This window comes from Miscanthus floridulus, chromosome 7 (genome assembly GCF_019320115.1).
Source record: "Miscanthus floridulus cultivar M001 chromosome 7, ASM1932011v1, whole genome shotgun sequence".
Taxonomy (NCBI): Eukaryota; Viridiplantae; Streptophyta; class Magnoliopsida; order Poales; family Poaceae; genus Miscanthus; species Miscanthus floridulus.
Genome location: NC_089586.1, coordinates 93867173 through 93888527, shown reverse-complemented (window position 1 = coordinate 93888527; position 21355 = coordinate 93867173). Strand labels below are relative to the sequence as shown.

At 50.5% G+C, this 21355-nt stretch overlaps 1 protein-coding gene and 1 pseudogene across 1 annotated transcript; both read left to right on the top strand.

Annotated features, from left to right (window-relative positions):
* The first annotated feature begins 10285 nt into the window (after positions 1–10285).
* LOC136465878 (protein QUIRKY-like) lies at positions 10286–12942 on the top strand (annotated as a pseudogene).
* Positions 12943–14233: 1291 nt separating this feature from the next.
* On the top strand, positions 14234–20862 carry LOC136463849 (uncharacterized). The gene is made up of 3 exons (XM_066462825.1): positions 14234–14305; positions 20466–20537; positions 20692–20862. Exons 1-3 carry the CDS (start codon positions 14234–14236, stop codon positions 20860–20862), a joined length of 315 nt encoding a protein of 104 aa, XP_066318922.1.
* The last annotated feature ends 493 nt before the right edge of the window (positions 20863–21355 follow it).

Below are 21355 nucleotides of genomic sequence, written 5' to 3'. Positions count from 1 at the left end.
CTTGATGATGTTGGGCTTGCTCCATTTTGCCTTTTACTTAAGTCAAGTCCTTGGTAAGGCGAGCCACTTCTTGCTTGAGTTGCTCATTCTCCATTGCGACCTCTTGTGTGCATGTATCTACAACAACTTTCCCAACACAAACTTGGTTGCACAAGGGTGAGTCTAAACATAAATCATTGCAAGAAGTAGAAGCATCCTTTTTAGGCATGTCAAAGATAAAACTTTTCTTTTTAGGTGCCTTGGTGTGGGTTGTACCGAAGGCTTCAAGATGTTGCACCACACAAGCTCTCCCCAAGATCTCTTCCATGTGTCTGTTGAGTAAACACTAGGGTTTTTGTTGTCTTTACCCAACTACAGGTAGAGTGTATATTTCTAGACATGTTACATTCTCTGAAGAAATTTGTCTGTATAGCTGTTTGTCAAAGTTCTCTACCAACACTAATGCCATTACTAACTCAAGTGATATGCACCAAATTGACTCATTCTTATCCAACCCTCCTTGACTTGGTATGTAGTAGAAGCATTTTTCTGTTCCACTACACCGCTAGAACTTTAGTTAGTTCATCACAATGTTTTCACATGGTTTCTATTTTAGCAAGCAAACTTTTATAAGCATCTTGTGAGCTAGCTAACTTTTCTTTTAATTTTTCATTTTTATTTACAAGTTGCTCATCATTGATTGTGCATGCATTTATTGTTGCACTAGCCTCAAGTTGCTCAATTTTAGTAGATAGTTCAATATTGAGATTAGCAAATGTCTCATACTATCGATAAAATATAGTCGACAGTCTACCTAGGGGTATGCCCAAGGTAGTAGATTATCGGCAGACAGGTGCGTAAGCTACGAATGAGATGGTGACACAAGACAGACATGAGGTTTTATCTAGGTTCGGCCACCGTGAAGGCGTAATACCTACGTCCTACATCTGATTGTATTGCTGTATGTAAATGAGATCTATGTATCTAGATGGATCCTCCCCGCTAGGGGACCCCTGCCTCTCCTTATATAGTCTGGAAGGACAGGGTTACAAGTAAAGTATCCTATTTGGTACTATACAATATCTTGCGGTGCACGCCGAGCAGCGCCGTGCACGCCTTGATCTTGTGGGCCGGGCCACCTCTGATGGTGCGGCCCATGTCTTGTCTTGAGGATACCGGGGCCATACCCCCATAGCTAGTCCCTGAGCCTGGCAGTAGGTGACGTAGTCGTGTGGTGCCAGGGTCAGAAAGTAGAAGACCAGCCGAGCAGGCAGCCAGTCCCCGAGCATAGCCTCGAGATGAGAACAAGCACATTCACCGCAAGGTGAAGTGTGCCCACTTAGTCGCCGAGCCTGCTGGAAGATGAAGAATGAATCTTATAGTAGGGTCAAAGAAAAGGAAGTCTAAAAGCTTGTCCACGTCGTCTGACATGCGCGTATCAAGACCCCAGACGTGCTACCCAAGACCAGTACCCTGATCCGAACAGCATGGAGCAGCTTGATAGCACATCGATGAGACATAGCAAGATCCAACCACCAAGGAAGCACCGAGGAGCCCCCGGCGTCGCTGGCGATGACCGAGCACCGAGGAGCGAGGAGTCCCCGGCGTCGCTAGCGATGACCGAGCACCGAGGAGCGAGGAGTCCCTGGCGTCGCTGGCGATGACCGAGCACTGAGGAGCGTGGAGTCCCCGGCGTCGCTGGCGAAGTCCGAGCACCGAGGAGCGAGGAGTCCCCAGCATCGCTGGCGATGACCGAGCACCGAGGAGCGTGGAGTCCCCGGCATCGCTAGCGATGTCCGAGCACCGAGGAGCGAGGAGTCCCTAGCGTCGTTGGCAATGACTGAGCACCGAGGAGCGAGGAGTCCCCAGCGTCACTGGCGATGTCCGAGTACCGAGGAGCGTGGTGTCCCCGGCGTCGCTGGCGATGACCGAGCACCGAGGAGCAAGGAGTCCCCGGCGTCGCTGGTGATGACCGAGCACCGAGGAGTTCCCGGCATAGGCGGCGATGTCCGAGCACCGAGGAGTCCTCGGCATAGGCGGTGAGGTCCGAGCACCGAGGAGTCCCCGGCGTAGGCGGCGAGGTCCGAGCACCGACGTAGCTGACGATGTCCGTGCGGTGAAGTGTGCCCACTTAGTCCTCGAGCACGAAGTATCCGTGCGCCGAGGAGTAACCGGCGTAGCTGACGATCAGTTTGATCAACTAGTCGGCGACGGAGTCCATGAGCCAAGCGATCCGATCAGTTGATCGGTGGAGAAGTCTGAGCACCAGGTGGACGATGATCTTGTAATACAAACATGTAGAACGGGTAGTACATGATGTAAAAATAAATGAACTCTGGAGAAAAATCAGCAATGGTGATGAAACGACGTGTGCAGTTCGGCGGTCAGTTGGCGTGAAAATATATTTATGTTTAATATAAACCGCCCGAATAGTTAGTGTGTAGCTGAGTCTCCAGCCCTAGCTAGCCCATAGTCCATAACATCGAGCGCGGAGCCCGTGCACGTGTAGGAGGAACAGGCATGACCAAGGAGCTGCTACCAACCACCCATAACGCAGAGGGCAGACGCTCGTGCATGTGTAGGGAGGAGCCGGAGACAGGGCTGTCTCTGGAGGCGTTCAAGCATCAACGCGACTGTTCGAGGGTTCGAAAAATTGTTTGGAGAGCAAATATGGAGAAAATAGTTCGGAGAAATGTTATGGCGATATACGAAGATCGGAGAATATTTGAAAGAATATTAAAGCATGACTTAGCTTTAGGCAGAAAGTCTGATCGACGGCGTATGGCGTTATCTGGTCGGCGTTGGCAAAGTTGCTCGGCTTTGGCCGAGGTCGATGTATAAAACACAGATCCGAGCAGCATTGTATATTGTACGTGTAGTTGGAAGCAGTGTTTCGCAGGCCGTAGGGCTGAGCCTGGTAATTCTCCATCAAGGCTTCGCACTCGGAGAGCCGGAGACCTGTTGCGGGGGCTGGTCGACGACGAACAGAGCGCCCTTCAGGAGTAGACGTGATCATGAGATCTGTACCGAGTCATGTAGGACGACTGGCCCGAGCTGGTCGGGTAGATCTGTTGTGGGTAGTGGTTACCTGCTCGGTAGGTTGATTTTGAATCGAATCTACTAGAGCTAGGGTTTCAGTAAGCTTGGTGCCGACCTAATCGATGGAGTCGAGCAAGTCGGTGTTGTCAATCTACCTCCCTTTATAGCGAGGAAGCGAATGACGGGTTGTCGGCATGGATGAAGACGATGCTGGTGTGGCCAGAGCCAGATCCAATGTGGTCAGAGCCTTAGCTGATGCTAGTGAAGCAGTGGTCGACGCAGATTGGATCTGCGCCTCCTCTGTGGTCATGATGATGAAGTTGTCGGAGCTAGTGGTCTAGGTGATCTGGCTGATGGTGAACATGAGGCCGTTCGGCGTAGCCATGGAATCGGGGATGATGACCATCTTGTTCGTCTAGGGTATGCCCAAGGTAGTAGATTATTAGCAGACAGGTGCGCAAGCTATGAACAAGATGGTGACGTAAGACAGACATGAGGTTTTATCCAGGTTCGGCCGCCGTGAAGGCGTAATACCTACGTCCTGCGTCTGATTGTATTGATGTATGTAAATGAGATCTATATATCTAGATGGACCCTCCCCGCTAGGGGACCCCTGCCTCTCCTTATATAGTTTGGAAGGACAGGGTTACAAGTAAAGTATCCTATTTGGTACTATACAATGTCTTACGGTGCACGTCGAGCAGCGCCGTGCACGCCTTGATCTTGTGGGCCGGGCCACCTCTGATGGTGCGACCCATGTCTTGTCTTGAGGATACCGGGGGCCATACCCCCACACATACTGTTCAAGCAAGGTTTTTTATGCTTCTTGTGAACTATCTAGCTTTTCTTGTAACATTTTTAAATTCTTTTGTTGACTAGTGCAACTTTTAGTATATTTAAGATTTTCTTGCACAAGTTACTCATAAGAAGGTAGCTCATCATCACTATCACTATTATTGTCACTATCACTAGGGATAGACTTTTTGTTACCTTGTGCCATAAGGCACACTCGTGAAGTGCTTGATGATGAGTGCTTGTACCCTCGCCTCTTGTGATGGTCTTCTTCTTCACTTGAAGAATCATCCCATAACCTTATTGATGTGAGGGCTTTGTCCTTGCACGCCTTCTTCCACAAAGTGCCCCAACTCACCGCATCCATAGCATCCTTTCTTCCTTTGCTCATTTCTTTGATTGGTGAAACTAAAATCTTGAATTTGGATGGGCACACCCTTAACATTAAGCCTTTGGATCATCCTCTCCACCTTGTTGATAAGTTTGATTGATTCTTCATCAAGGTCAGAGGTGGAGGAGGAAGATTGATCATCATCACTTGATTCTTCTTCTTCATCATCATCATCATCATCATCATCATCATCATCATCATCATCATCATCATCATCATCATCATCATCATCATCATCATCATCATCATCATCGTCTTCTTCTTCTTCTTCTTCTTCTTCTTCTTCACTTGAGGAGCTTGAGCTTGAGCTTGTCTCAACTTGCTTGCCCTTCATCTTCTTTTTCTCACTACATGCGAGAGCTTTGCCTTTGCTTGATGATGGGGCTTCTTTTTGACCCATCTTCTGTGACATTTCAAATGCCACTATCTTACCAATGACTATGGCCGGGGTCATGGTGCTCACGTCCTCCATGTTATGAAGGATGGTGATGATGCTTGCATATTTCTTTTGTGGTAGCACTGAGATTATCTTCCTCACGATGTCCACATCATCTAGCTTCATTAATCCTATTGAATGGAGCTCATTAATAATTAGATTCAAACAAGAATACATATCATGAACAAGCTCATCATCATTCGTTTTAAAGGAATCATAATTTTGTTTAGCTAGACAATGTTTTTGCTCATGGACATTAGTTGTGCCGTCATGGAGCTCTTGGAGTTTTAACCAAATTTCATGTGCCATATTTAAAGTGAACACTTGGTTAAACACATCCATGCTACAAGATTCAAACAAGCAATTTTTAGCTCTAGCATTGAAATGAATTTCTTTTTCTTCACTCTTTGTGGGTTTATCGGGATTCTTAATGGGTTTCATCTCATCACGAGTGACTCTCCAAACACCCAAATCTACTACCTCAAGGTGACAAGCCATTCTAGGTTTATAGTAGGATAAGTTAGTGCCATCAAAGTGCAGAGGCCTAGAGGTATCCATCCCAACCACTCTAAATAGTGTTGGCTCAATGGCGGTGAAACAAAAGGTCCACATTGTGCCAACCCGCTCTGATAACAATTGAAAGGGAACGAGACGCCTAAGAGGGGGGTGAATTAGGCTACTTAAAACTCTAACTCTAGACTATGGCCTCTTTTTCTACCCTTAGCAAAACCTATGCAAAAGATAAACTATCTAAATGTGCAACTACGGTTTTGCTAGTATGTTGCTATCTCTACCGCAAAAGGAGTTATATAACCTAGGTTCCAAACCTATCAACTAGCGTATCACTAAGCTAGGAAAGTAAAGCACACACCAAGATTGCAATGTAAATGCGGAAGCTAAAGAGTAAGGTAGAGATATGCAAACTCCCATCGACGACTCCGGTATTTTTACCGAGATATCGAGAAGCGTGCAAGCTTTCCCCTAGTCCTCGTTGGAGCCCCTCATATGGAATCCCTCGTAAGGGCCAAGCTCCCGGTCAGGTAACTCCATGGATGGCCTTGGGCCTTCGCCACGCGCAAGTGGGTCTCCGACGTGCCTTCCGACAAGCCTCTCCCAGATGCTCCCCGCCGTCTTCACTATCAAGCTTTCAGCCAAAAAGCCGTGGGCCTTATTCCCTTCGGTACACGGTGACGGCCACACCACAAACGCAGTTTGTGTGATCTTGTAAGACTACAAGCCCCTCCGATGTACAACAATGGTGCGCGCAAGCACCGAGTGATAAGAGGTATGCAAACTTCACTAAACACTAGGCCTAAACCTAGAGTAAGCGCATAAGCGGTGGTCTAATCAACCTAAGCACTTCGTAAAGCACCTACGCTAATCACCAAATGTATCACTAAGCACTATGCAAGTGGAGATCACTAAAATGGTATATCAACACCCTTGGAATGTTTCCTCAACTCTCCACCTCTAAAATGGCCGGTTGGGGGTCTATTTATAAGCCCCACTGAGAAAGTAGCCATTGGGGGCAAAACCCAGCTTTCTGCTACTGACCGGATGCTGCTGTTATCCTGAACAGATGTGTTCGGTCGTTCTAACCATTAGAGCGCGTGCATTGATCGGACTCTGGGCTGAGTCTGGTCTCACTCGATCGGACATGTCCAGTCATGCTGGCGCCGCTCTGGAACCTCTCTAGACTTGATCAGATGTTGTACTTTATGCGTTCGGTCATTCAGTGCCGCTGCGTCCGATCACGCTAAAAACATTATCGTGACGAAGAATAGTGTCATTGGTGCGTCCGGTCACTGCTTCGCTCAGCGTCCGGTCACAGCTGCTAATGCCTGCTGTTGCCGAGCAACTAATTGGACGTGTCCGGTCCCTATAAGGGCCACGTCCGGTCACCTCTGCCGAGCTCATTTCTTCGTGATCTTGCGTCCGGCTTGGTTTTCATCTTCGTGCTTAGACTATGCTTGATATCTTGGGTCTTCTCTTGTGCTTCTAGGGTCTTGCTTATGGTGTTGATCGTGGGATCATCATGTCGCCTTCGTCCAAGTCACGTCTTGCACCCTATTGAACTACAAAACAATTACTTGTAAATTCATTAGTCCAATTTGGTTGTGCTGGTCATCAAACACCAAAATCTGAAGTAAATGAGCCTAGGGTCCATTTTCCTTACACAGTGCTAGTAGCTTCTAGAGTTAGCACTATTATAGACTATAGTGGTTTGTGTGCTCTTTTTTCCATGCTGTTTTCCATAGGGTTTTTAGGATGGAGTTTTTAGTAAGACGCACATGTGTAGGTTGTGAAGGACAATCCTCACGACTAGGGTTAGAGTTACAATTGTGCCTCTTCTAGTACGAGCATCTACTAGGTCACCTAGTACCACCCATAACCTAGTAGGTGAGGGCCTACTATTGGGGAGCCCATGAAGTATATCAAGACTCCCACCGAAACAGGCCCAAATACTAGCAAGAGTAGTGTTGTGTAAAAACCAACTCCACCAAGGGGTAACTTGTAAATGACCACTGCTTATATAAGTGCCCAAGGGCATGTGGGCAGGGGCACTCTCTCTCACTTGTTCAAAACCCAGCTCTCTCCTCTCCACCTTTCTCCTCTCTAACCCCGTCGAGAACCACAAGTTCCAACACACTTCAAGAGTCAATAGCTTATTCAAATTGAACTATGTTTGTTTGCACAAAAAATTTGAACTACGTTTGAGGTTGGCTATTGAGATGGACTGCAAGATGCCTTCAATTTAATCATTTAATAAGATTTTAGCATGCGATGACATATCTTCGTAGGCTCTCTACTGCTCCATGAGCTAGACTCTCTTTTTTCCATTACATGAATACTATTATAGGTTATACATCTTTGATTTCTGGTGTTTTCTACACATCATTGTATCTCTCATTCAACTGTCCCACATATAAAACTGCTAATGAGCCAACAACGGACCAAATCTGTACCAAACTAAATTATGCTTAAACGGAATAGATCAAACACATCCACACCACTACTTTGGTTCTCAAAACCAAACCAATCCAACCTACTGGAATCTTTACCCAAAACCAATCCAAACCCATCTCCTAGACCATAGTTTTAAACCATTCTGTGCAGTTCGAAACCATTCTGTTGTTTATAGCAGATAGAGAAACATGCAAAAAAACCCTAGCTAATTAATACAGCAACAAGCGGCTGCAAATGGCATCATGGCTAGCAATACGTAAATCAAATCAAATGCATACCTGGATGCATGGCGAAAGAGACCAGTCCTCGACGTAGTGTCGCGGTGGCGTCTCCGACATAGCCCACATGCTTCTTGCAGGTGATGACAGCTTCTCTCCGGCTGCAAACTCTGCGAGGGACATGTACTCATCAACCTGATGATTGACCTCCTCGTTGGAGCCTGCTAGAAAGATCTTGATATTGCGAACGCCCGAGATGGCTCATGTAAATGCTGGAGGAGCAGCAGAAGGCGACTGTGCTCCATGTCGGCCATCGGCCATTATGTGCAGTTCAAAACCATTATGTAGCAATACCACTATAGCCACTGCAAAAATAGATAGCTGATCTTATTAAATCCAGGTGTACATAGAAAGCACTCAATAGAAATACTTCTAAATGAAACCCAGAGTGCAGATATTAAAAGTATTAAAAGTATTTCTAAATGAAAAACTCGAAGTGGCAAAACTTAATCTTGCTTCAATAAGCATCCTATCACTATACCGCACACCAAAACTTAATCACGATGTGCATTATAGTATATAGAAACCTTCTCTAAAAGTCAAACAAGATTTATGAAGACCTGATAACATGAAGTTATATTGTTCAATCCATCTACAATATATATAACTTTATGTTTTGTTTTTTAGCAAAAATATGAAGACAACATGAGAAGAGTGATGGGGCATCTAGATGGTGTCAGAATAGAGATGGAAGCATGGTCCGATTGATTTAGGGCGCGTTTGGTTGCCGGCCACCACTCGCCACGCCTAAGTTGAGGCTCGCCATGGTTGCTTAGGCGAGCGTTTGGTTCGTGATTCAACTACGGCTCACCACGCTTCTAAGAAACACTCGCCATAGTTTTTCTGTGTCGAAGTGTGGCGGGCTTTTCCTCTGTCTCCCCCACACTTCTCTCCTGCCACTCCTGCTGCTATGCCCTGCCTCTTCCACCATGAGCTCGTCCGCGACGGCCACCGTCTGCACGGGCCCAACTCACCATGCCACCGCGCCCAGCGGCGGAGTCGAAGACGCGGCTTGGCAGAGTCGAAGGCGCGCTCGGCGGAGTCGAGGCGCACCGGCGACATCGCGAGCGTGATGGGGGTAGAACTGGACTCCTGCTTGAGCTCTACTAGTGCGCCCATGGCGGATGGAGTGGAGGGCCATGGCTTCAAGCCTCGAAAGCCGCATCTGCTGCCTAAAATAATGGGGAATGGATAAGATCGTGTAGTGCGGGCCCACATGTAAGTGGCTTTCAGCTTTCTCCGTGAAGAATCCGGTAGCGCACTATTGCTGATCTATTTCTTTATTCTATGGGGTGATTTATCTCTATAATTTGAGGGCTAAGCGTATGCTTAGCACTACAATTAAATTTGTATGCTTAACACTATGATTAAATTTGTCCCACACTGCTATTTTGTGTACTTTTTCAACACTAATCCATATCCATTCAAAAAATATATATATTTTCAATCTACTGTTTTCACCTGTGTAATTTTTGCATCCATCCCCAATCCATGTAATTTTGGCACCCATCCAAACAATAGCCATGTAATTTTTGTCACGCCTTACTAATAAACCAAACGGTCTAACTTTGTCACAGAATGTGGCAAGTCACAGGTATGGCAAACGCCTAACCTTAGGCGTGGCAAACCGTGGCTAGCAACCAAACAGACTCTTTAGTCTTGCTATCTCACCTAGCACAGTGGCACTAGACAACTTCCCATAATTTTGTTGGCAAGCTTTCCTTCCAACCGGTGATGCATGGTCAACACTTGCAGAGATGTGGTGACGTCCAAGTCTGCATGCCATTATATTGTGGCTCACATTTTCGTTAAGATATGGGTAGACACCTGTTTACCTAAGATAAAAGAGCGCAAATTGACAAAATCTAAGCCTTTTGTGGTAAGGGGCAAAAAGGACTATATCTACAAATTCATCACAATAGGTGCAAACCACCGACTAATAAGTTTACGCAAAACACGACAAATCTACATGTAGTCTGCGCTGAAAGCGACAATCTACAAATACGTTAAATAACGACCGGCCTAAACCGACAATCTGCAGATGCGTTAAGCAACATACTCAAACCGACAATATACAAGTAGCGGAAATCAATAACCAGTAGTTATCTAAAGCAAATAAGACACGCAAATTGACAATCCACAAGTTCATCATGCAACTACTACTCCAATCTCGATAAGCAACTGCTTAATGGTTATGGGCAGTGGTGGACACCGCCGTGCTGCAGCCCGGGTCTTGGCCAAATAAATTAACGAGTTAAATGCATCAGAGGTCTATTAACTTATGTGTAGGTTTCGGTTAGGTCCATCAATTTTTAAAGTGGCTTTTTGGGTCCATAAACTTTGTACGTCGTATCACCTAGGTCCATACCTCTCCACGTTGGCTTCTTGTGCTGACGTGGCATGATGTCGTGGCCATGCAGGCCAGCCGCAGCCCTGCGGGCGCGCGAGCAGAAGCCGGTGGACGGCGCCGCGCCACCCCACTCTGGAAGCATGTATCTCTTCAACCAGGCCGAATTAGACTTTGGCACTTTAAGCAAAGTTGGAGATCTCGCGTAGCTCTACAACATTTGTTACTACCTCTTGTGCCAAAACTAAACGGATTCAGAGTTAAGAGGGGACAAAGATTGATGTTTCCGTGTATTTTTACGGTAGTATTGGTTACTTCCTTCAGGATTGAGAAACGAAGCCTTCCTCGGCGGCGTGAGCTTCGACCTCTCCGACGTGCCTATCCGCGACCAGCCCGATGGCCCGCTGGCGCCGCAGTGGTACAGGCTCGAGGGCGGCGAGCCCGGCATGGTGACGGGGGACATCATGGTGGCGGTGTGGATGGGCACGCAGGCCAACGACGCATTCCCGGAGGCGTGGAACACCGACGCGCCGTATGCCGCGTACACGCGCTCCAAGGTGTACCAGTCGCCCAAGCTCTGGTACCTGAGGGCGTCCGTCATCGAGGCGCAGGACCTGCGCGTCCCGGCGCCGCCGCCGGGGCTGCCGTTCGACGTGCGCGTCAAGATACAGCTTGGCTTCCAGTCGGCGCGGACACGACGGTCAGTGGCCAGCAGCAGCGGCTCCGCGTTCGCGTGGTCCGAAGACCTCATGTTCGTCGCGTCCGAGCCGCTCGATGACAACATCATCGTGCTAGTGGAGGATCGGTCCATGATCAAGGAACCCGCGCTCCTTGGCCACGCAACCATCCCGGTGACCACCATAGAGCAGCGCCTCGACGAGCGGCTTTCTGCTCCGGGCGGCTGCACCTTCGGCTCTGCCTGGAAGGCGGGTACCACGTGCTTGACGAGGCGGCGCACGTGTGCAGCGACTACCGGCCGACGGCGAAGCAACTGTGGAAGCTGCCGGTGGGCGTGCTGGAGCTCGGCATCATCGGAGCGTGCGGCTTGCCAAGGGGTCGACGGACGCGTACTGCGTGACCAAGTACGCGGCAAGAAGTGGGTGCGCACGCGCACCATTACCGACAGCCTCAACCCACGGTGGAACGAGCAGTACACGTGGTAGGTGTACGACCCGTGCACTGTGCTCACGCTGGAGAGCAACCGGGCGTACACGGCGTCGTACCCGCTGCTGGTGCTGCTGCGGTCGGGGCTGAAGAAGATGGGCGAGGTGCAGCTCGCCGTGCGGTTCTCGTCACCGGCGCAGCTCCCGGACACGTGGGCCACGTACACGGCGCTGCTGCTGCCGTGCATGCTGTCGCCCTGCCACACGGGCGCGAAAACAGGCCAGCCGTTGTGGGCGCGGGCGAGCCGCCACTGCGGGCGTCCTGAGGCTCGGTTTCCGCGCGGATGTCCCGCACCGGCAGCAGGTGCTTGCGCGTGGCGCTCGGCTCGATGAAGTCGTCGCTGCCGACCGGCGGCTGCTTCGTCACCGCACCACCGGCAGCTGCTTTGGCGCCGCCGGCTCTTGCGACCCTGACGACCGCTTCTTCTTCGGATCCTCCCCGGGCGCCGCGGCAGCGTCCTTGGCCGACGACCCCGGCCTCACAACGAACACCGCCGCCTTGTTCGCCGTCGCCTGGGGGCGCAGCCATGCCTCGAGCAGAGCACAGGGGCGCCGGAGCAAGCAGCAAGCAGAGCATGCGGCGAGCAGCTTGGGTGACTGGTACACCTTGGAGCGCGTGTACGCGGCGTACGGCGCGTCGGTGTTCCACGCCTACGGGAACGCGTCGTCGGCCTGCGTGCCGATCCACACCGCCACCATGATGTCCCCCGTCACCATGCCGGGCTCGCCGCCCTCGAGCCTGTACCACTGCAGCGCCAGCGGGCTGGTCACGGACAGGCACGTCGGAGAGGTCGAAGCGCACGCGGCCATCCTCGAGGAAGTAACCAATACTATCGCAAAAATACACGGAAACATCAATCTTTGTCCTCTCTTAACTCTAAATCCGTTTAGTTTTGGCACAAGAGGTAGTAACAAATGTTGTAGAGCTACGCGAGATCTCCAACTTTGCTTAAAGTGTCAAAGTCTAATTCGGCCTGGTTGGAGAGATATAAGCTTCCAAAGTGGGGTGGCGCGGCGTCGTCCACCGGCTTCTGCTCGCGCGCCCGCGGGGCTGCGGCTGGCCTGCATGGCCATGGCATCATGCCACGTTAGCACGAGAAGCCAACGTGGAGAGGTATGGACCTAGGTGATACGGCGTACAAAGTTTATGAACCTAAAAAGCCACTTTGAAAGTTGATGGACCTAACCGAAATCTCTTCACAAGTTAATGGACCTCTGGTGCATTTAACTCTAAATTAATAGTAAATTACTTGAACGATGAAGGATTAGGCTGTAGCAATTTCATTCATACCCGGGCCATAGCTTGATCTTGGATCCACCCTTGGGGTCTGTAAACTCTTTCTAACTCCTCTTAACGACGTGTTTATGCACAGTCCAAAAAAAATAGCAAACTCCAATATATGTGAAAAATCTTAATCTTGATCTAATGAGCTCCCTATAGGAATCTCCTAACAGTCCAACAAGATTCATGAAAACCTGATTAGATGAACTTAAGTTGTTCATCTATCATTACATATTGTTTCTGTAACACAAAGAAGAGGACGACATGAACGGAGAGCGGAGAATCTAGAAGGCGCTGCCGCTACGAGTCGTTCGAAAGATTTTACTCTACACATGTCATCTCACCTAACTCTGGTCCGGCTCTTTCCCGGTTTTGCTGGGCAAAAGGCTTCCGTTTCGACGAGCGGCAACGCTCGCGCGGAGCAGTGCGCGGTGACGCCCGGGGTCTGCATGCCGTCGTTGTGGGTTTGTTGGGCTGCAGCATCCTGCGGTCCTGCCAATGCAAGGCGCGTCCCATGCAAGCTTAACGTTGCAGGCCTGCGCATGTAGCCATGCACGGGAGCTCAAATTGTACGTGTGATGCTAGCTTGTACAGTGCTTCACTAGTTTAACCGCTAGCGGCATGTGGGTGTTATGCAGCTGGCTCACAATATATATAAAAAAAAAACTCGGCCTACGGTGGGCAGACAACCCCGCAACTTTGTGCTTAAGGAAGAAGACCTTCTCACGCAGGCCGAGAAAACCCCCGAACACCGTGTCCCGCCCTTACACAGGGGCCCGTTACCCTGTAAGTGGGCCGGTCCGTTGCCTGTGCTTTGAGAAACTCGAGACAGGTGAGGGGATTTTTTTAACTCCGGGCAGGCGAACGAGCGCACCCGTGAGGGCTCAAACCCTGCCCGCGAGAGTACCAGGCGGACGTCCCGACCAACCGGTCAGAGGAGCCGAGTATTGATTAATTATCTTTTTGCATAGAAAAGGGATCTAATTAATCTCAGAAAAAATAGTCTTTTACCTCTTCGTAGTACAACAGCATGCGGTTCTCCTATAGTCTTATGCATCTAAAGAATCACACAAAGAAAAAAAGATACCTTCTACTCCCTCTCTATTCAAAATTTTACTCCCTCCATTTCAAATAATAATACATTGTTAGTTTTCTAGATACATAGTTTTTGCCATGTACTTAAACAATGTATCTAGAAAAGATAATATGTCTTATAATTTTGTAACGGTGCAACGGAGGAAGTAAAGTCTTTTTGGCTTTTTTAAATATATATATTTTTATGATGTATTTAGACATAATATATACATAGGTGCATAGAAAAACCATACACCTTTTGAGAGAGTACTTTATAAAAAATGAGATAGTTTTTTATTAATAAAAAAACAGATAATTCAAGCTGGGTGTGGTGGGTGTCAGCCACACTTCCCACCCCAACAGTAAAGCTAGCTCTATAAAAGGCCAGCCCCGTGACCTCAAAATTCCTAGTAGCTAGATCCAGAAGTGAGCGACAGGCTCAAACACAAACTAGGAGATAGGCGCTTAGTGAGTTAACCCCTACGATGTCGCTGGAAGATAGTTTCAAGAAGAGGGTAGCCAAGTGCCGCAGGGAACATGACATTATTTACAAGCAGGTGTGTTGAATAATCTACTGCTTCTTTGTGTGAACACACGGCAGGGAAAGGCGGCGCTGAAAAGGTACCCTGCTATGGTACTGTAGCCACAGCAGGGGTAGGCGTCGAACGGCTCACCTGCCGCACTATAGCCACAGCAGGAGCAGGCGCCAGAGTCAGTCCTGCTGTCACATCTAGTCACTATAGCAGTATGACAACTGTACTAGGACTAGATGGATAGAGTTGTATATATAGTTTGCCACTGCAACTCAGTAAAGAGAGCGAGTTCAGTTTTTCTATCTCCTCTGCAGAGCTCCGGCCAACGCTGGTGCTTTGTGTTGTGTGTGTGTGTGATCTGTTCTCCCTCCCTTCTTCTACCCCTAGCCATAGTGTGTGGTCGGCAACGCTGGTGAGTGGTCGACTCACCCGTGCCGGAGATCCTGTGGGCCAACAAGTGGTATCGGAGCCGTACAAGCACCGTGCCGGACTAACCGCTGGCGATGACGGACGGTTTGGAGATGGGCGACAACAGCGGAGCTGCTGTGGCTGCCCAGCCACGACAGGAGGTCATTGTGCGCATGGTGCGGAAGGTCAGCGGCACCAGTTGGCCGACACTAACTCGCACCAACTATGGAGAGTGGGTGGTGACCATGAACGCCAAGCTCAGAGCCCGTTGGCTCTTGAATGTTGTTGACAAGGGCACCGACAATGAAGAAGACAATATGTTAGCGTTGGAGGCTGTCCTCGCTGCTGTACCGGCGGAGTACAGGGAGCCGTTAGGGGCAAAGAGCTCCGCTAAGGACCCTGGGAGGCCATTGTGGCGATGCGCATCGGTTTCGACCGCGCAAAGAAGGCGACGGCTCAGCTTCTGAAGCAGGAGTACGCCAACCTCAAGTTCAAGGATGGTGAATTAGTGGAGGACTTCTCCCTCCGCCTGTAGACGCTCATCAGCAAGCTGAGGAGCCACGGCATCACCATCGACGAAGAGGAGGCGGTCTCCAAGTACCTCCACTCCGTGCCGACAAAGTACATCCAAATCGCTCTCTCCATAGAGACGATGCTGGACTTGTCCACCCTCTCTATTGAGGATGTGACATGCCGTCTGCGGGCGGTGGACGAGCATGTAGAGCAGTTGATAGCAACAAAGGACAGCAGCAAGCTGCTACTGACAGAGGAGGAGTGAGCTGCCCGGAGGAACTCCGGGGTAACCTCCTCCAGCTGTAGTGGCGATGGCAAGTGCCGCGGCAAGGCTTCTTCGGAGAAGAAGAAGCAGGTCGCCCCCAATGACTGTCGGTGCTGCGGGAAGATGGGCCATTAGACATGGGAGTGCCCAAATCGTAAGCAGGAGAAGAAGACTGAGGCTCATCTGGTGCAAGCTAATGATGGTGATGAGGCCACTATCCTGATGGCAACGTTCTGTGCACTGCACGACGTTGAGGTCGAGGAGAAGGGAGAGGTGATGGTGGTGGCAGGGCCTAGGAAGGCCCTGAAGGCTATCAACCTTGACAAACCACGTGCCCAAGTCCACCTTAGATGTGTGGGCGGCGAGCAGGAGCAGTGGTGGTATCTGGACTCTGGCGCCAGCAACCACATGACGGGCTCTAAGGTAGCCTTCTCCGAGCTCGACGACGACGTGACCAACATGGTGAAGTTCGGTGATGGCTCAAGGGTGGTTATCCGAGGGCGCGACACCATCATCTACAGGTGCTAGAAAGATGAGCACCTCGTGTTAACGGATGTATATTACATCCCGTAGCCGCGTTCAAGCATCATTAGCATTGGATAGCTAGATGAGCGTGGTAGCGAGGTATTGATCAAGGACAGAGTCCTTAGGATCAGGGACCGGGAGCAGCGACTTCTTGCCAAGGTGAAGAGGTACCGGAACCAGTTGTACCTGCTCGACTTAAAGGTGGAGCAGCCGGTGTGCCTGGCGGCAAGGCACACCGAGGAGTCATGGCTGTGGCATGCTCGGCTCGGCCATCTCAGCTTCGACGCGCTTGGTCGGCTGGAGAAGATGGTCCGAGGGCTGCCCCACATCGAGCACGCAGGCGAGCTGTGTGACAGCTGCCTGGTAGGGAAGCAGAGGAGGCTGCCGCTCCCAAAGGCGGCCAAGTATCACGTGATGGACGCCCTCGAGCTCGTCCACAGTGGTTTCTATGGGCCAATCACGCCAGCCACAAATGGTGGTTGGCGGTACTTCCTCCTGCTCATGGATGATTGTAGTTGCTGCATGTGGCTGCAACTCCTGATGAGCAAGGACGAAGCGGCGACGACGATCAAGAAGTTCAAGACGCCCACGGAGGCAGAGAGCGGCAAGAAGCTACGCGTGCTGAGGACAGATCGTGGTGGCGAATTCACTTCGGTGGAGTTCGCTGCGTACTGCACGAATTAGGGTGTGGTGCAACACCACACCAGGCCGTACTCGCCACAGCAGAATGGCATGGTGGAGCAGCGGAACCAGACGGTGGTCAGCATGGCTCGATCCATGATGAAGGCCAAGAGCATGCTAGCAAGGTTCTGGGGTGAGGCGGTGACCACGGCAGTGTTCATCCTCAACCGCGCACCCACCAAGGCCCTGAAGGGCAAGATGCCGTTTGAAGCTTGGTATGGGCGCAAGCCAAGCATGTCCTTCCTCCGGACATTCGGCTGCATCAGCCACGTTAGGAAGATGAAGCCGGTCCTCACCAAGCTGGAGGACAGGAGCACACCGATGGTGTTCCTAGGCTATGTGGAAGGTACCAAGGCGTACCGGCTCTACGACCCACACGGAGGCAAGGTGCTTGTCTCGCGCGACGTCGTGTTTGATGAGAAGGTGGCTTAGGACTGAAACAGTCCGAGCATGGGGGAAGCTGGTGGCTTCACCAGCACCTTCATCGTTGAGCACTTAGTCATCCATGGTGGTGGAGACGCTGGAGAAGAGGTGCCGAGCACTCCGGGAGGGGTGCCGAGCACTCCAGCGACAGAGCCAAGCACTCTAGCGACAGAGCCGAGCACTCCTAGGGAGGTGCCGAGTACTCTAGGAGTGGAGCCAGGAGGTCCTACAGTGGTGTCAACTACTCTAGGATGGGTGCCGAACACTCCCGTAGCAGAGCCGAGGGGTCTTGCAGTGGTACCGACCACTGCAAGACGGGTGTTGAGCACTCTGGGAGGGGTGCAGACCACTCCAGGAGTGGTGACAAGCGGTCCAGGAGTAGTGCCGAGCACTGCAGCTAGGGTGTCGAGCACTCCAGGTGCTGTGTAGACCACTCCGGTGGAATAGGGAACTCCATTGAAATAGGGAACTCCATCGATGCCGATCGAGTTCGCCTCACCTCCAAGTGACATCACTGAGTTCGTGGATGCCTTCCACGAAGGTGAGGAGGTGCGGTTCCACAGGTTGGATGACATCATCGGTGGCACAGGGCCCTCAGGCCTGGCGGGTAGGCTGCTCAATGACCCAGAGCTGCTTCTCGTCAGTGCAGAGGAACCACCCACGTTCGTGCTAGCCGAGCGTGATGGAAATTGGCGATGTTGGAGGAGATGAAGGCGATCGATGAAAATGAAACTTGGGAGCTCGTCGATCCACTTCCAGGATGCCGTCCGATTGGCCTAAAGTGGGTGTACAAGGTCAAGCGAGACGAGCACGGCGCCAGTGTCAAGCACAAGGTGCGACTCATCGCCCGAGGCTTTGTCCAGCACGAGGGCATCGACTTTGAGGAAGTCTTTGCACCGATAGCACGCATGGAGTCCGTCCGACTGCTACTGGCCTTGGCAGCAACGAAGGACTGGCACGTCCATCACCTAGACATCAAATTGACCTTCCTCAATGGCGAGCTGGCGGAGACGGTCTTTGTCAGACAACCTTTGGATTTCGCCATCAAGGGAGTGGAGCACAGGGTGCTCCGACTGCGCAAGGCAATCTAGGGGATGCGGTAGGCCCCACGAGCGTGGAACGCCAAGCTTGACACCACGTTGTGCGAGCTTGGATTCACACGGTGCGCAACCGAGCACACGCTCTACACGCGGCGACGGGGAAGGAGGAGCTCATCGTCGGCGTGTATGTGGATGACTTGATCGTCACTGGCACGTGTGCAGAGGACATCGACAACTTCAAGCGTGAGATGGCGGCTCATTTTCGAATGAGCGATCTCGGTGCGCTCTCCTACTACCTCGGCATTAAGGTGAGACAGGAGAAGGAGGTGCTCATGCTCGGTCAGAGCGCGTATGCCTCGAAGCTGTTGGAGCAGAGTAGCATGGCTGAGTGCAAGCCGTGCATGACTCAGATGGAGGAGCAACTAAAACTAACGAAGGCCAGTACCATGGTGAAGGTAGATGCAACACTCTACCGGAGCATCATTGGCGGTCTGCGGTACCTAGTCCACACGAGGCCGGACATTGCGTTCGCCGTGGGCTACGTCAGCCGCTTCATGGAGGATCCTAGAGAGGATCACTGGGCTACAGTTAAGCGGCTACGGCGCTATATCAAGGGGATGGTGGATCAGGGGATCGTCTTCCCCAAGACCGGCAAAAGTAGGCTACAGCTCACTGTGTTTAGCGATGCTAACATGGCGGGGGACATTGATGGATGGCGGAGCACCTCTGGCATGCTCGTTTTTCTCGGGTCGACTCCAATCTCATGGATGTCGCTGAAACAGAAGGTGGTGGCGCTGTGTACGTATGAAGCAGAGTACGTGGCGGTGGCCACAGTGGCGTGCCAAGTTGTGTGGCTGCGCCGGCTGCTGGGCGAGCTGACCGGTGTGGAAGCTCACCCACTAGCACTAATGGTGGACAACCAGCCCGCCATCGCCCTCGCGAAAAATCTGGTTCTCCACGACCGGAGCAAGCACACCGACGTCAAGTTCCACTTCCTCAGGGACTGTGTCGATGGAGGGCAGATCGTCATCGAGTTCGTCGAAACTGGTCGACAACTCGCGGACGTCCTCACCAAGCCGCTCGGTCTTCTTCGGTTCACGGAGCTGAAGGAGATGATCGGCATGGAGGGGGTTCAAGGGTTAGCAGTAGAATTAGGGAAAGATTTGTTGAATAATCTACTGCTTCCTTGTGTGAACACACGCACTACTAGAGAACAGACTTTAGAATGATGTCCCAATTTGGCATTAGCCTCGGTATTTTTTGCCTCCGGGACTAGAAGGCCTTTAGTCCCGGTTGTTGTCTCCAACTGAGACTAAAGGTCCCTGCCCAACGGTTAAACCGGGACTAAAAGTCCTCCAACCTTTAGTCCCGGTTGGTAATACCAACCCAGACTAAAGGTAGACCCTTTAGTCCCGGTTGGTAACACCAACCCGGACTAAAGGACCCTTTAGTCCCGGTTGGCAACACCAACTGGGACTAAAGGTCCCTGGATGGATTAGTTCAAAAGGAAAGCATCATATCCATTGTTAGATGTGTTGTGTAGGTGGAGTGGTAAGCTACGCGCGAGGCAGTGCATGAGGTCTTGGGTTCGAATCTCACAGGGCGCAGCGGTGGGAGGCATTATTTTTTTTAAAGCTGGGAGGATCTTTAGTCCCGGTTGTGGCAAACCGGGACTAAAGAACAACACCTTTAGCCCCGGATTGCTAGTCCCGGTTGGAAAACTGGGAGTAGAGCTAGTTTCCAACTAGGACTAGATCTCATTTCTGTAGAAGTGACGACAGAGGAAGGCGGTGCCGAAAAGGTACCCTGCTGTGGTACTGTAGCCACAGCAGGGGCAGGCGCCGAACTGTTCACCTGCCGCACTGTAGCCACAGCAGGAGCAGACGCCAGAGTCAGTCCTGCTGTCATATCTAGCCACTGTAGCAGAATGACAGCTGTACTAGGACTAGATGGATAGAGTTGTATATATAGTTTGCCACTGCAACTCAATAAAGAGAACGAGTTCAGTTTTGCCATCTTCTCTGCAGAGCTCCGGCCAACGCTGGTGCTTGTGCTGTGTGTGTGCTCTGTTCTCCGTCCTTTCTTCTACCCCTAGCTATAGTGTGTGATCAGACAACGATAGTCGTGGTCGGCAACACTGGTGAGTGATCGATTCATCCGTGCCGGAGATCCTGTGGGCAAACAAGATAATCATCGGCTGGTTGGTCATTTAATTAAAATCTGCTTCACTACGGTTGATTGAATAATTAATAGTACGACTTCAAGAGAACGACAAAGAATTGAGAATTCTAAATCTTCATATGTGTTTCTCTGTGCCATGCACACGCAGCTCCCAGTGCTGCTAGAGAAGCTGGAGATTCTGTTTCCTACGGGGAAGAACATGGAAAGCTCCGAGCCGCAGGTAGGCAAATCATAATCTTCTTGTTTTTTTTTTTTTTGACTTTCCAGCGGTCTGTGAACCAGATGCTCTAAGCTAAACCATATATACGGAGGCAACGCTGCAACTGAGTATATAATCTACTAATTTGTCTCTGGATCTTCCTTGCTTCTCTCAGAAAAAATCTGAAACAAAGAAGCTGGTCGCCCCGCTGCCGGCAGAAATAGGGGAGCGCTACAAGGATCTGGAGGAGACCATCAAGGGATTCCTCAAGGACCTGGACGACGCCGAGAAGGAGACCGGAGGCACGAGCCAGGCGGCAACGCCACCTTCAGTGGAAGATGAGTAATAATCAAGGGCAGCAGCAGCACGAGGGAGCCAGGCCTAGATCTGCAGGAGGATCATCCCGTCTAAGAATAATTATTAGTTTCTTATTTCGTCGTTCATGTTTCTCAGTTGATTAATCGTCTGGATGTTTGGATAATAATTTAGCTGTTCTGGTGTGTTGTGATTCCGATCGATTAGGGCAGCAGCTAGCTTGTGTTCGTCAGCTGTACCCAGACTGCTCGCTTTCCGTGGAATCCGAGTACTTCCTATGTGTGTCGTTTATGGTTATGATCTAGTTTATCCTTACTGGCATGATGAATCCGAGTACTTTCCTATTTGTGCCAACTATTTACTCAATGATTTCTCTTGATGTTTCTCCCCGCACAAGTTTTTGTTCAAGCTTATATTTTGCATGCTCAAGTATATATGATCACTTCCTCAAAAAAAAGTATATATATATGATCACATGTTCTATCAATTCGTTTTTTTGTTGGAATATTTTCTGCAATTCTCGA

Excerpts from the sequence above, each read along its gene's own strand:
- LOC136463849 (XM_066462825.1), top strand. The coding sequence starts at position 14,234 with ATGTCGCTGGAAGATAGTTTCAAGAAGAGGGTAGCCAAGTGCCGCAGG. Across the intron at positions 14,306-20,465 it reads ATGACATTATTTACAAGCAG|CTCCCAGTGCTGCTAGAGAA; the intron begins GTGTGTTGAATA and ends ATGCACACGCAG. Across the intron at positions 20,538-20,691 it reads TGGAAAGCTCCGAGCCGCAG|AAAAAATCTGAAACAAAGAA; the intron begins GTAGGCAAATCA and ends TGCTTCTCTCAG.